The 14,948-nt window shown below is 38.2% G+C and overlaps 1 protein-coding gene across 1 annotated transcript in view; it reads right to left on the bottom strand.

Moving 5' to 3' along the window:
• LOC140159458 (uncharacterized) overlaps positions 1-7,205 on the bottom strand; it is a 334,393-nt gene extending 327,188 nt beyond the window's left edge. The window contains 1 exon segment of the mRNA XM_072182940.1: positions 6,840-7,205. Coding sequence (XP_072039041.1) covers positions 6,840-6,950 — 111 coding nt within the window. The 5' untranslated portion in view covers positions 6,951-7,205.
• Between the last annotated feature and the right edge of the window lie 7,743 nt (positions 7,206-14,948).

Here is a 14,948-nt window from a genome sequence, read left to right as displayed (position 1 = left end):
CATGTGTACAATCTGAAAATTGACCTGTTGCGGATGTTCACTCCAAAAACTGCCACTTTGTTTCAAACAAAGAAGGTTTGCATATATTTTGAAAGCTGATATAGCAATCTTTGTGGTATTTAGGGCTGTTGTCAAGTGTCAACAAGGCTGTTGTCAACAAAGCAATTTCCCAATAGTCGACAAGCATGGAACAACCATAGACAACTGTCGACAAAAAAACCTAGTCACTAAAATCATGATAATCTATATGCTAAAATATTAGAGATAACCTTAAAATATATGCGTAACAATAACATTGCCATTATTTACCATAAAATAACAGCATCAGTCTTCTATTTCATTCGTCAGTGCAGTAGTGGTGCATATTATCTTTCCATTACAATCCCAATATTCTGATGATGCATACAGTGATATATATACATGTATGGTTATATTTCGGTGTAAATAAACAAGGCACAATGTGGTTTCTGAACTTAATATTTTGACTGTACTAGCGGTCACCCGTCTTTCGCGGTTCATGAATAAATGCAATTTTACAAATGCATCACCACCCTCTGAGTTTTTATTGCGAACAATTTTACCAACTCCCTAATTTGTTACCGATTGATCAGTCGTTTCATTTAATTCATTTCAATCAACTTCTTCTTTGTTCCCCCCGTATTGTCCCCTATCCTCCCGTTATTTCCACTGTTCCCCCTTTATAGCTCACATCCCTCTTCTCCCTCTTCCGCTCTGCCTCTTATCTGTCCTTAGTATCACGTTTTTCCTATACTTCTTCCTAGTCAACTGCTAAAAAAAAATTATTGAAACATAAAATGTTTAAGTAGGTCCTATGCTCAAAAAATTTATACCGGCTATATATTAATTTGTATTTTTGCCATGTTCGCCATGGCACTCATGCACTCTCCTCACTCATTTTGTTGATCAATACGCGATGTCGCAAGATGACGCGAACTAAATGATGCGCGGGTTTTTTGTTTGACGTGGCGTGTTGATACGCGAAGACGCAAGATTTTTTTGTTTGACGCGATATAGTTGTTAGGCGGACATAGTAACTGATGCTCACTATTATGAGGTCCCTGGATATTTTTAAAGGTATTTTTGCTCATTTTTAGACTTTTCACTAAGATTGAAAAAAATGAGGTGAATATGCATCGTAACTCGGTGAATGATCAGGTTTGCAAAAGTGAAATTTGCAGTTGCATCACCACCGTTTGAGTTTTTATCACGAAAAGTTTTGCAACTCGGTAATTTATTATAGATTGTACATTGCTTAGTCAATGTCAGATTTTGAGATTTGAGTCCTTGTTTAAGTTACAGCTAGGTCATGCTTCCTTCTCCTTTCTGACCCACCATAATTTTAAGCTCAAGATATTCAGTACTTCAAGCACTCCACTTGAATTGCTATACACCATTCGAAACAGGTCAAAATATATAAAGAGGTCTATGATGTTTCATACTAGTGTTGCCTGCACATAGTCCACACAAGGTAAATAATTATTTTGTAGGCAGTAAACGAACCAGTCTATTTATGCCCTGCCGGCTGCTGAGAGTAGCTGCTAGTTACAAAATAAGCTAAATTTATACTCTGCGTAAATGAATGAATGAATTCCAAAGTCCATAATAAAAAACAAAATACAAAGAAATTCAACATCAAATCGGTGAGCGTAATCAGTGAGGGATTGGTATTTGACGAATAATGTAGTTTGCTTTACCCGCATGTTCTATCTCATTGGCTAAAAACTAATCGCTATATATAGCTCAGCGATGTAATAAATTCAGCTATAAGTTGTCTGTATCAAAATTAGCGTATCAATATATATGAATTGATGCACAATAAGATGGGCTACACGCTGTTTTTTAAATTTTTGGTTTCTATGGTTCCTATTTTTCGACTTACATCCAAATTCATTGACCTGGTATTTTTTTCTGGGACACCCTGTATTATAAAGCCTCCCTCTAATACATACATGCCCCACCATTTTGAAACCACACTGTTCTATTTAAATGCTGTCAAAATACCTCAAAATACAGTACACATATTTCAAACATATGATCCCCGATTTCTCCCCAATTTCAGGAATATGTGTAGCCATTGCTATTGATCAACAGATTTACATACAGACTACGTACCACAGAAGAATCAGAAACAGTCAAAGTCCCTATGCTTATGCAGTCTGGGGCGTGGGTGATCATTAAATATTGCGCAAAAAATGCTGCAAAAAGTGATGTTCGTAATTTTGGGTTTTTACTGGGGAAACTGGGGGGAAAGAGTTCTGACTAACGGGTAATTGTGACAAGTGATGCATCGCAAAATTCTTAAATTCCACATCGCTTTCAAAAGTGTTGCCCAAGAATCGCTCTGCGATAGAGTGTAAATTCAGCTTTACCTTGCTCAAGAAGTCTAGCTTTGAATTTTCTCACCGTCACCGATAGCCTAGCATTTGAGGCTAGTCTGAAGCTGTCTAAAATCTAGTAGAAATCAATGAAGCATGACAAAGTAAATGTAAAGCAATGGAACTTTGCATGACATGTAAAGCGATGGAAGTTTAGAAACTTGTAAACAAAGGCCATCGCGATAAGTGATCACATAAAAAATATTGCTGAAAAGTGAAATTAAATTTAGCCTCTTCAAAAGAACTCTTAGCCAAAAATAATTTCAACATATCCGTCACAAAAAATGTCACTGCTGAATTCAAGGTCTTAGATAGAATTTGAAGGTTTGGGTTTGTAATTTGTGTAAATTCACAAACCTGGGTGTACAAATTAAAGAAATCAATGAAGCATGACAAAGTAAATGTAAAGCAATGGAACTTTGCATGACATGTAAAGCGATGGAAGTTCAGAAGTAAACAAAGGCCATCGCGATAAGTGATCACATAAAAATATTGCTGAAAAGTGAAATTAAATTTAGCCTCTTCAAAAGAACTCTTAGCCAAAAATAATTTCAACATATCCGTCACAAAAAATGTCACTGCTGAATTCAAGGTCTTAGATAGAATTTGAAGGTTTGGGTTTGTAATTTGTGTAAATTCAAAAACCTGGGTGTACAAATTAAAGAAATCAATGAAGCATGACAAAGTAAATGTAAAGCAATGGAACTTTGCATGACATGTAAAGCGATGGAAGTTCAGAAGTAAACAAAGGTCATCGCGATAAGTGATCACATAAAAAATATTGCTGAAAAGTGAAATTAAATTTAGCCTCTTCAAAAGAACTCTTAGCCAAAAATAATTTCAACATATCCGTCACAAAAAATGTCACTGCTGAATTCAAGGTCTTAGATAGAATTTGAAGGTTTGGGTTTGTAATTTGTGTAAATTCAAAAACCTGGGTGTACAAATTAAAGATTTGTGTACAAAATTTAGGCTATGTGGGCAAAAACTGGGTGTGTAATTTACAAGGTGTAAAACACTCCCTACTTCTACTTCTACTTCTACGGTAATTCTTGGTAGACCAATATTCACTGGTATCTCGCCAAGTGGTGCAACATCACATTCGGTGCAGAAACTAACATCAAAAATCCTTCGCCCGCCCACCAACAAAGAAGTGAAGGTTAAATAATTTCAAGTGCGAGTAAAAAAAAAAAAAAAAAAAGACTGGTGCTGACTTAGATGAAGGGTGAGACACGGGAGACACCTGCCGTAGAAGTCGAGCCCATGTACAGCTCTTCTTGCCTTCTGGTGGCAGTGGTCTGGTCTTGAATGAGTGCTGAATTGAAAATCTTGACGTTGGGTTTGTTGATGGTAACTAGTGGAAGTTTGTTCCATGCTGTGATGGTTCTTGGGTAAAAGCTGTACTTATATGAATCCGATCTTGGTGTGATGATGGTGTACTGTGCTTCATGCTGATTCCTTGTCCTAACTGTTGATGACCTGGTTGTTGTGTAATGGCTGGGAATTTCTGCCTTAGCTTCCTGATGGTGGATCTTGTACATCATGGAGAGCCTTGAGACTTGTCTTCTCTGCTGAAGTGTCGGCAGCTCCAAGTCAGTCATCAGAGCAGTGACACTGGCTTTCCTGCTGAAATTGCTGGTAATAAACCTAGCTGCTTTTCTTTGCACAGCTTCCAAGGAAATTATTTCTTTCTGGTGATGTGGGTCCCAGCAAGAAGAAGCATATTCCAAGGTTGGTCTTATTAATGCGATGTACGCCTGTTTCTTTACTTCCTTTGGACAGCTGTATAGGTTTCTCTGAAGAAAGTTGAGGGTTTTGTGTGCTTTGCCCGTGATAGCTTTGACATGGTGTTTCCATTCCAAGCCAGAGGAGAGTTCTACTCCAAGGTAGGGACTGTGGTCAAGTTGGACTAGGTCTGATCCCATCATGTTATAAATATGCTGGATAACTTTCCTTTTCCTTGTAACACGAAGAAGGGTGCACTTCTTTGGGTTGAAGCTCATTTGCCACCGTTCTGACCAGTTGACCATGGTGTTGAGATCAGCCTGGAGTATATCAGCATCAGACTGGGATTTGATCTTTTATAGACCAAGCAATCATCAGCAAAGAGCTTTATGGTGCTAGATGTATCTTCTTCAATGTCGTTTATATAAAGGATGAACAGCAGGGGACCTAATACTGTCCCCTGGGGAAATCCTGAGATGACACTTGTTTCCTCTGAGCATTCTCCATCAACTACCACTGATTGTGTTCTTCCTGTGAGCCAATTCTTGATCCAGTTGTGAGTATCTCCTCGGATTCCATACCAGTCCAGTTTATATAGCAGGCGTTGGTGGGGCACGGAATCAAACGCCTTTGAGAAGTCAAGAATAAGGCAGTCAATCTGTTCCCGTCGATCCAATCCCCTGGCTAGGTCTTCGATTGTTGTGAGTAGCTGGGTTTCACAACTGTGATTCTTCCTAAACCCATGCTGAGATGAAGAGAGTATGTTTTTATCATCTAGATGTTGCCTGATGTCACTGGCTAGGATATGCTCAAGCATTTTGCACGTCACACTGGTGAGTGAAACAGGTCTATAGTTCCCAGGATCACTACGCTCGCCCTTCTTGTAGATAGCAGATATATTTGCAGTCTTCCAATCAGGCGGGACCTCGCCAGTTCCTAAAGATTGGCTGAAGATGTCACTCAGTATCGGCGCAAGTATGGATGCAAAATTCTTGAGCATCCAGGTAGATACCTTGTCAGGTCCAATTGCCTTCCTTGGGTTTTTAAAGGCAGCCAGCAGTTTCTCAACTCCATTGGTACTAATTTTAATGCCAGTCATGGATTCAGTACTACTTGGTCCTTTGTCTGGTATAAACGACAGGTTTTCAGTAGTGAAGACAGATTTGTATTGTTGCGAAAGTACTTCAGCTTTCTGTTTAGCTTGACTGAACAGCTTGTTACCGCAAACCAGTGAGGGAATGCCTATCTTGTCCATCTTGAGTGACTTGACATATCCCCACAGCTTTTTGGCTGGATTATCTGTCTGGTTTTCTGTTTTGTCAACAAACATGTTCTTAACATAGTCATTGTGAGCTACCTTGAGAGTTGAGTTCACTTCTTTCTTCAGTTGGTTATATTCATCCAAATCGGTTTTAAGGCCATACTTCTTCCAGGCATCGTATCGCCGACGCCTCTTCTTCATCAGCCTTTTGATGTCGCTCATTCATCCACGGCAAATTCCATCGCCCAGAGATAGTTTTAGTGGGGATGTGATTGGTCATGACGCACTCAAGAGTTGCCTTGAAATGGTCCCAGTTCTCTGATGTGCTTCTGCTTTTGTTTGAAGCAAAGAACTCTTGGGAGAAATCATTCAGCTCTTTCTCAATACCTTCCATGTTTGCCTTCCTATAGATGTGTACTGTCCTCGGTTTCTTTTTGTTAGTCACAGCTGGCTGCATAAGCCCTTGCCGGTATATACCGGTATCTAAAATTGATACTACATGTAGGCAGGGGGGTAGCGCTAGAACTAAACGCTCCAGTGTCCGCACTCCGCAGGGACCCCTGTAAAGTAGGGGTCTGGAGTAGAGTTTGGAGAGTCCAAGTTGCACAAATGCAGCACAAATAGTATGTCTGCAATAGCACTAGATTGAAAAACTGGGGGTCTGCAGGGACCCCTAAACTTGCAGAAAATTTATAAACAGGGGGTCCGAACTCAATTTTGGTGGGTCCGGAACCCCAAAAAGCAACCTACTAGTGCTCCCCCAGCATGTAGGTTTGATTGAACTCTCATGAATGCTCTAGCCTTGAATACATGTATGTTATGTGCAAATTCAAAGTCGTTATACCGGTATTTTAGCCAGGTGGAATTGTATAACCCATCGTACTCAAACTTTTTTCACTTTGATTTCCACTGATCCCCTCACAAATATTTTTGTGACATCAGACATAGGAACGAAGTCGAAGACCATGATGTTTCAGGCTTGTCACTTCAATTTAATTAGCCAACTACAATGAATTATTTAGAAAATAATAACCGCACGCTATCTATTTTGAGGTCATTGCGGGAAATCAGAGGATTTTGTTTTGAGCCAAGGTAATTTTCTGAGGGAGCAGGAGCTCCGAGGAAAAATACAAATCCTGACGATTTCACGCAATGACCGTAAAACAGATGGTGCAAAGTTTACGCATTTTGCAGTCAATTCTGAGATATTAATTACACAATTTGCGTTCGCATTTTTACAAATATAATAAAATATGATTGGATCCCATGCATTGCGTATATTAATGAGGCTATGTCGTGAATTAAAATAATAAACAAGCGTAAGGCTTAGTCTTGTTTATTTACGTTTTATTTTTATTTTTTCAATGAACATGCGCCCGGTGAACATGGTTATGAAATTATGATAGACACAACACATGACAATCTTTCTCTCTTTTGCTAAATAATATTAGGCTTACCTGATTGTGCTCCTGTTCCACGTTCTCCCCGGGTTCATCATTATTATTGCTACCCCCGCCATTGACTTGCAATGATGCTTGCTCGATAGTCAGGGAGGATTCAACCTCCATCTTCTTCTGCTATTCTTCGTCTCTCGTCGAAATTATCATCAAAAAACAAAATCGATGACACACAAAAAAAGCTTCTTTGCTTTCTGCACACTATTCCTATGCTATAATCTGTGTTAAAAGTAGATGTTTCCTAATGTTTGATTCCAAACCACGGTTTTATCAAGTATTGCCTGCAAGAAGGATATTTTTTTCAAGCCAATATTCAGTGATGTTTACGTTATCAACCTCTCTCTGCAAAAGAGATGCTTGTCAGTACAACGACCTTTGACCCAATGATAGCGCGCTTGTCAATTTATTTTAAATGGATTTAGAATGGATACGTTTACTGAAGTCGTTTATGGCCTGCCATTGAGTACAAAACAAAAACAAAAACAAGCGGGCCGGTCCCCGATTTTGTGGCTTTAGGGAGTGTTCAGAAATACTCTGGTGGGGGGGGGGGCTGGAAAATATGTAGGGGGTGTCATAAAATTTTAGGAGTTCTGAATAGGGGGGGGGGGCTAAAAAGTTTTGGGGGTATGAACAGGGGGGGTCAAAAAGTTTTTTGGCACGTCGAGGGGGGGTGTAAAAAATGTTCCCTTATTAAACCAGAACAAAAGTAGGCCTACATTTGATCCAGTGTTGAAAATTGTCGCCTATAACTTCTTAACTTAACCTAATTTTTTCCATGGGGACATCCCCTAAAAATCCTAATAGAAGAAAAAATAAAGCAATAATTGCCATGTGCAACTTTTTTTAGCACATCGAAAAGCACCATGTTTTTGGCCAAAATAGGGTAAAATTGCAAAATTTTGCACTTCGCGATCACGTGAACTGGCCCATCAATTTAATAGCAAAACACACCATTTTGGCAGTAGTGTAGACAGGGGGCGGAAGGCCCCTGACAAAAAATGAAAGAGAAAAGTGCCTCTCTGCATGACAAAAAATGAAAGAGAAAATCTGGAGCAAGGAGGCCCTTTTCCATATAACTTCAATCCGATCATGGGCCAAAATGGTGTAAAATACAAAATGTTTGCACGCTGTGTGGGCACATTGTCACAATAAAGGCATTTTCATCCCATCATGGGCGAAATACACAATTTTTGCATGCGTTTTGCCCCAATAAAGCCTTTTTTTGGAAGCTCAAATATATGTACAGTCTCTCTAAAAAACAAAACCAGTATATGTATTTGCAACTGCAATTTCTTTTTTCGTCTGTGCCCCCGAAATTTTATTCACCCCCGACCAAGAAAACTGGCTACGCCCCTGTATTTTGAGCTAAAATAATCTTGTTTTTGCGCGCTTCGTCGCAACAAAAAGTCCCAGTAAATAGGCATAGATCCTGGGGGGATGGCCCATACAATCATCCCCCAACATGCCCAATATGTTGACGCCTGTATGTATGTTTCTGACCAAATTAAGCTGATATTTGGCCATTTTGGCCCCCCCAAAGTACAAATTTTAATCCACTTTTGCATCAAATTTCACTTGTTTAGCTTCCAAATGGCAAAAAAACATTTGTAGGCCTACCATTCACTTATTCTGTCGTCAAATGGTACTGGATTCATTATACTTTTTCTAACCCCATTCCTCCCCCCCATGTCAAAAAGAAATCTACGCCACTGCCAGTAAAACCAGAACAAAATATATACTCATCCCCGACCCCTCCCCCCTAAATTGTAATGCTTCCATCGCCACTGATTCCAATCATAAATGTATGGTTTACGAATACAGGACACTTCGCCCACAATGCACTTCGCCTACATGCCATTTCGCCTACGTGCCATCTCGCCCCCTAATTAGCTATTGCGGCAATGCAACGCAATGGCATTGTGGATGTATACGATCGATGTGCACAGGATGTGTGTGTATTCAGATCGTACTATCAATGATGTATTCATTAAATCGCCCCCATTGAATGGACGAGAATATAGTGACCACGTCCTATTGTAGTCTTGAGAATAGCCCGGTGTCGATAGGTGATGATTGTTTTTGATGATGGTGCTGTGGTGATTTGAAGTTGAGAAGTATAGTTGTATTTCCCCCTCACCTAATTTAGCTATAGCGGCAATTAGAATAGTAGCTCAGTATTGCGTTTCCGAAATAAGGAAAGTATAGCGCATCAAAATTTAATAGGCCTACGTTTCCTACGGTACCGTTTTTTTAATAGTCTTTTGCATGTTTTCTTTATTGGGTAATTTGTAATATTCTTCTTTTATATTTCGTAATGTTTTTTAGTGTTTGGCTTTGTTGTTGTTATTGGTTCTTGCTATAATTTGTTTGTTTAATGTTTATTTGTTTTTCTTCGTTTGGATATATCAGAGCTTTGTCTGAGTGGGTTGTTGGTTCATATATTTTCAATTTAGTTTTTTCCTTTAATTAGTGTATTGTTGTTTATGCTTTTCTTGTTTGGTGAATAATTTCTTTGTTTGGAATAGGTCTATGGCTTTTTGCTTGTTTTTGTTACGTTTCTAGTTATATTTTGGCTCGTTTTGGTTTGGTTATCCTTTTCTTTATTTTGTAATGTTTTGTAGCCTACGGTGCTATATAATAAAATTTGGTACGATCGTATTGTTTTTTGTATATTATGCGTTTTTGTTTCTTTTATTTTGTCTGTATCAATTAATATTATGTCTGTCTATATTTTGTACTGTTTCCTTTTGATTTTGTTTATTTGGTATTGTTTTCTGACATGTTTGGGGGTTGGGCTTTTTTTTGCCCTATTTTTGTTTTTCCATTTTTATGTTTTTCTTTTTTCTTTTTTTTTTGCGTATGCTTTTCTTTGGTCTTGCTTTCTTTTTGATTTACATGTAGGCCTTTTTGTTCTATTTTTATGTTTGTTTTTCTACTTTTTTGTTATGTGTTATGTTATTGTTTTGTTGAATTCGTTTTGCTATGTGGTTCTACTTTTATAAAAAATTATTTTTAGTCACAATTTTGTTTTACTTTTATTCGCCTCTTTTATTTGGTCGGATATTATGTTTTACTGCATGTGTTCTTAACTTCTTATTATTATATTGCCACTTTTGGATGGATTTCCGTGGTTCCTGGTGGGTTGTTGTTGGCATCTGAGTCTGACTCGCGGTAGGCCCTATCTGATCGGTATGGGTTGGGTCCAAGTTGGTCTTTTATAATTTTCCTTTAGATCCCGCCCGATAATAATATGATCGGCAAGCTAATACACAGATTGTAGGCGCTGGAATGAAATACCAATTTTCTTCGTTTGTTTGGCTCGCAATTAAAAGGGGATAATGCGATCAGTACGAGCTAATATATAAGAGCTATCAGCGAAAACTATCATTTAAATAGGAAGCTATTTTTTATGCAAATCACACATTATTGAAGGACCACTTCGTATGAAATGAGAATGTTTTGTGTAAGAAAATAATGTAACAAAGAAAATTAGTAATTACATAAATATAACATATTATTGTCTTTCTCGTGCGCCCACGGACAAACAAAGTATAAAACAAATTTTAAAATATGCATAATATTGTACTAGTCATATATTATAATGTTAGAGATGCTTTTGTATTTGTGTTGTGTATGTTGTTTTTTATTCTTTCTATCTTTTTTTCTCAAGTTATTTGTCTTTTGTCCTGTTTAATATAAAAGCAAAATGAATAATAATAATAAAAAAAAGGACCACTTCATATAACTTCCAAATCTGGGAGTTTGATAAACCTAGATTTGGAAGATACGTAGGCCTATGTCATGTGCACTTTATTCGTGCATGTCGTATAATTTATACGGGTGTTGAAACTTTATAAAACAAACTGATAATGATGATTTATATGTTTAAGCTAGTATTCTATGAGTGTCGTAGCCTACTCATGCAATGCTATTATTTAACCGTCTAAGCTTTTTGACAGTCGGACGAGTAGGACTTTTTTTTTTCTTTATAGTTACCAAACTATGCTTAGCTCAGAATATATGATCACTACTAGTATCTCACATGGTGTAAGAAAGACCATGAAGACGAACTGGTGAAAGTTCCTTTCAGTTCGGGTGGGCGGTTAGTGGACTTTCACAGTTTATCTTCCTTTACTGGCGAGAACTACTCTTTGACCGTTCCTCATCAGGGATTTCCCTTTTAACAAAGGAGCACCTGCGCATATGATGTAGCATAAACACCGTCAGCATGATCTGACTCGTTATACGCAATTGCTTTGGCTTCAAGTATTTAGCATGTATCCTATATAATATATTTATTTGATTCAAATGCAAGTAAGGCTTTAGGTATTTTAGTCTCAGCTCAAACCAAAGTCAGAAAGTTTGAATTATTTATGTATACGAGTATGACATGACCATTGACAATACAATAACGTATCAAAGGGGGAAAAAGAATTAGGCCTAGGCCTCAAGAAAGAACAGGATTGAATAAAGAAAAATTAAGGACATAAGGAAAGAAATACTTTGGTCATATGCCTGAAGTAGGAAACCGGGGTTAACAATCTAATACGGTATTCGTTTATAGTTTGAACCAAGTGATTACCGACGGAGTACAAAACAAGCATAATTGGACGGGAAAGAGGAGAAAATGATTATAATGGGTGTACTGAAATGACATGTGAAAGACTAAGCTAAAACTAAAAGACCTACGCATTTACAGCTGCAAGTGTTACGTTTCTCTACGCAACATGTATATAGATGGTCGTCTCATGATGGAAGGGCCTTTTGATGACCAATGCTCAAAGTCTATTCGGGCCTTCCCGGAGTCCTTCTTTCTTAAATTTCTTGGTGACAAGCTCAAAGTCGAATCCTTCCCCTTATTTCTTAAGTTTCTCCTAGTATTAATTTAGTGTGCCGAAACTGAACTGTCAAGAGCCGGGGCCAAGAGATAAAACCATATAGTGTAGGCCTTCGATCGTTTTACATAATACGTTTCAACCCTGATCATGCTGATTTTTTGGCATTGTAATGTTTAACATGTCCACTGAGTATACATTGGAATCAAATTCATTATGTTTGTAAGACATCGGGGCTACCCTGGGAAAAAATTTCAAATAAATGGAAACATTTTGTGCAATAAATGTGTTTATTGATATACGAGCTGTGATTTAATTTGAAACTTCACGTAACTCGTTATTTTCCCCAGATTTGGAAGATGTAGGTTGTTTGGCTTTATATACAGGTATCTCATTTTAAACTTCATATAACTCGTTATTTTTCCTAGATCCTGTTAACACGCGTTCCGCGTCTAGGTCTATCAAATACCATACATGATTTCATTTTAAACTTCATATAACATGTATAAATCATTATTTTGCTCCGTATTTTGCCTGTTCATGTGCGCACCGTCTACGAATAGGTCTTCCCTATCTAGGCTTATCAAACACCCAGATTTGGAAGCTATAATTACTCGGATGTCGTTTGCATGATCAGGCTGGGCATACACACAATTAACACTTGTCTAAAATAATCCCTTCCTTGTTTCTATTATTATAATTATTATCTTTCTTTCATTTATCATGTGTATACCTTCTTGTATATTATACATATGCACATCATATTTCTTTACTGATTTCTAACAAACACCACCGTACGTCAAACAAACAAAAATTCAAATTCGGATTTATGCGCGCAAAAGTAACATTTTCCATTTTCGCGCTTCATTCTTCGAGGTGTGTTCGTGAAGGGGAGTGTGGGGTGGGGTGGGTGTGTGTGTGTGTGCGGGAGTGGACGTAGAGAGAACAAATAAACAAACCAAAGTCAATGAGAAAGATTAGAGAATTACATACAGGAGAAAGAAAACAAAACACAAGTTCAGTTTAATGCGCGCAAAAGTAACATTTTCCATTTCCGCGCTCAATTCTTCGAGTATAGGGACTATGTGTGTTAAATATATGAAGGGGGGGGGGTGTGGGGTGTGTGTGGGGGGGGGTATGGTTATACCTACAGCGTCAAATATCCCATTCCTGCATTAAAAGTACGTGCATGATGATACATTCCAACCCGTGCTGCACTCCAAGAGTAGGCCTGCAAATGTCGGAAACCCCGTTCTTAGAAATTCAGCTTCTGGTAGGAGACCCGGGTCCACGCTAGTATAATAATATTTGCGGTCATAAGGTATTTCGGGGGCAAAATTGTGCAATAAATAGGAGTAGGAAAAAAAAAAGAGGTCTTTCGAGGGCAGTTGCTAACAAATGAAGCCTTTCGAGGGAAGACCCCCCCCCCAAAAAAGAGTTCTTTCTGGGCCTATAAGGGAGCACGTTAATACTAATAATATTTGACAAAGAATAACCCCAAATTAAAATTTTACCGAAATCGTATTTTAGTATTAACCAACTGTTTCTTCTTCGCGTGCCTCCGATAGGCCTACGTCGCAAGCACAAAACATGGCCCGTATAATTCTCGGGGTCTTAATTAAACTGAGAGCATACTTGACACAGGACTCAGTGTGTATGACATGCGGCCGCGCGCGGGACCCGGCCTTGTCAAGGAAGGTACATCGGTGTATTCTGGCATTGTTGCGTGCTTGGATCACGATACCATTGATTGAACATAATCACACCCGGCGTTTTCGTGTAAGTGGTAGCTAATATCCGCCGTTAACACGCGGTGCAAAAATGGGGCATAAGTCACTGCACAGCACCCCACAAAATATCTGAAAGCTGCATGCTGCTGGCCTTTGTTTTGCTAGACGTGCACATTTGTCTTTGAAAAATTTGGCAAATGTTTTTTTCCCTTAATTGTTTCATTAGGCTATGTCAAAGAAGATCTTCTCTGATTTAATATCTTATATAGGACTGCAAGTTTTAAAAGTTTTGAACATCTCAAACTTTATTTTAAGTGAGTTTGAGCCGGTAAAATGAATGATTCGGTTAATTAAATAAAAACAAACAAAACTCGCAAGCGCTTTTTTTGGCCATATTATATAAATTATTAGGCCATACTGGCCATAATTAATTTAACACTAAAAAGTATGAACTTATATGAAGTAAGTAAACATAATTTGTAAAATAAAATAACACATATAATAGGGCCTATAATTGATTATTTTGTTCATGAAAACATACCTGTAAAAATAAAATACATAGGCCTAAGGATTTAACATAAAAATACATTTATAAGGCCTAAATTTCGGACATATTAAATTAATTATTGTTCGTGAAAATATAAGCTAATATAATGTAAAAAAGTGATGCCGATGATGGGAAACTTGGAATCAACTTTCATTAATACCCTTATGATTTTGTATCATAATTCAATGGCTTTCCTTCGTCTTCGTGTGCATGGTACGGACTTACAAGCACAAAACAGTGTTTTAACACGGCCCGCAATTACAATTTTTTGTTTTCGCACACTACCCGTCCTCCAACACGCTGGCAAGTAAAGACTTCCGCGAAATCGCCGGGTATGACATGGGTAAATCAATGGCACTGTGACCGTAGCACGCAACGTATCCAGTATATTCCATTTCCGGGCCATTCCGTGGTTTGGCTGGCGGTGTGCAGGCACGCAGGGGACTTGTCAAGCAATCGTCGGCAGCAAATACCAGCGGTGTAAAAAGGGGCGAAACGCACAGCACAGGCCCTGCTCGCTGAAAATGGCCAAAATTTATTTTAAACACTTTAATTATCACGTTATCAAGTTATTAAAAGTAGGCTGAAAGTTTTAACAATCAGACTGCCATGATTTTTCTTTATAATTATCTTCATAAAAATTCACGTATAACACACTTTAACACGAAGTTATCAAATTATTAAAAATGCATGTTGAAAAAATGCATACACATATATTAAAATATTTAAAAATATTGTTATAATCACATCAGCACGGTGTGTTAAAAACCGAACATAATCTACACCGGGACGCGGACGGTACTAGCTAGGGGCCTCAATTTATAAAACGCACACACACACACCCCAATTTGTTGAATATTTCCGTGCATTCATTGGAACGAATCCTTGATCGTACAGTCTGCTACCAACACAGGAACACACGACCCTTCCGGTCACATCGATCGTCATGATACATCCACAACCGCCATTGCAATGCATTGCATTGCATAGGGGGCGA

The sequence above is a fragment of the Amphiura filiformis genome, chromosome 8 (genome assembly GCF_039555335.1).
Source record: "Amphiura filiformis chromosome 8, Afil_fr2py, whole genome shotgun sequence".
In the NCBI taxonomy this organism is placed as follows: Eukaryota; Metazoa; Echinodermata; class Ophiuroidea; order Amphilepidida; family Amphiuridae; genus Amphiura; species Amphiura filiformis.
This window is presented reverse-complemented; position numbering and strand designations above follow the sequence as displayed.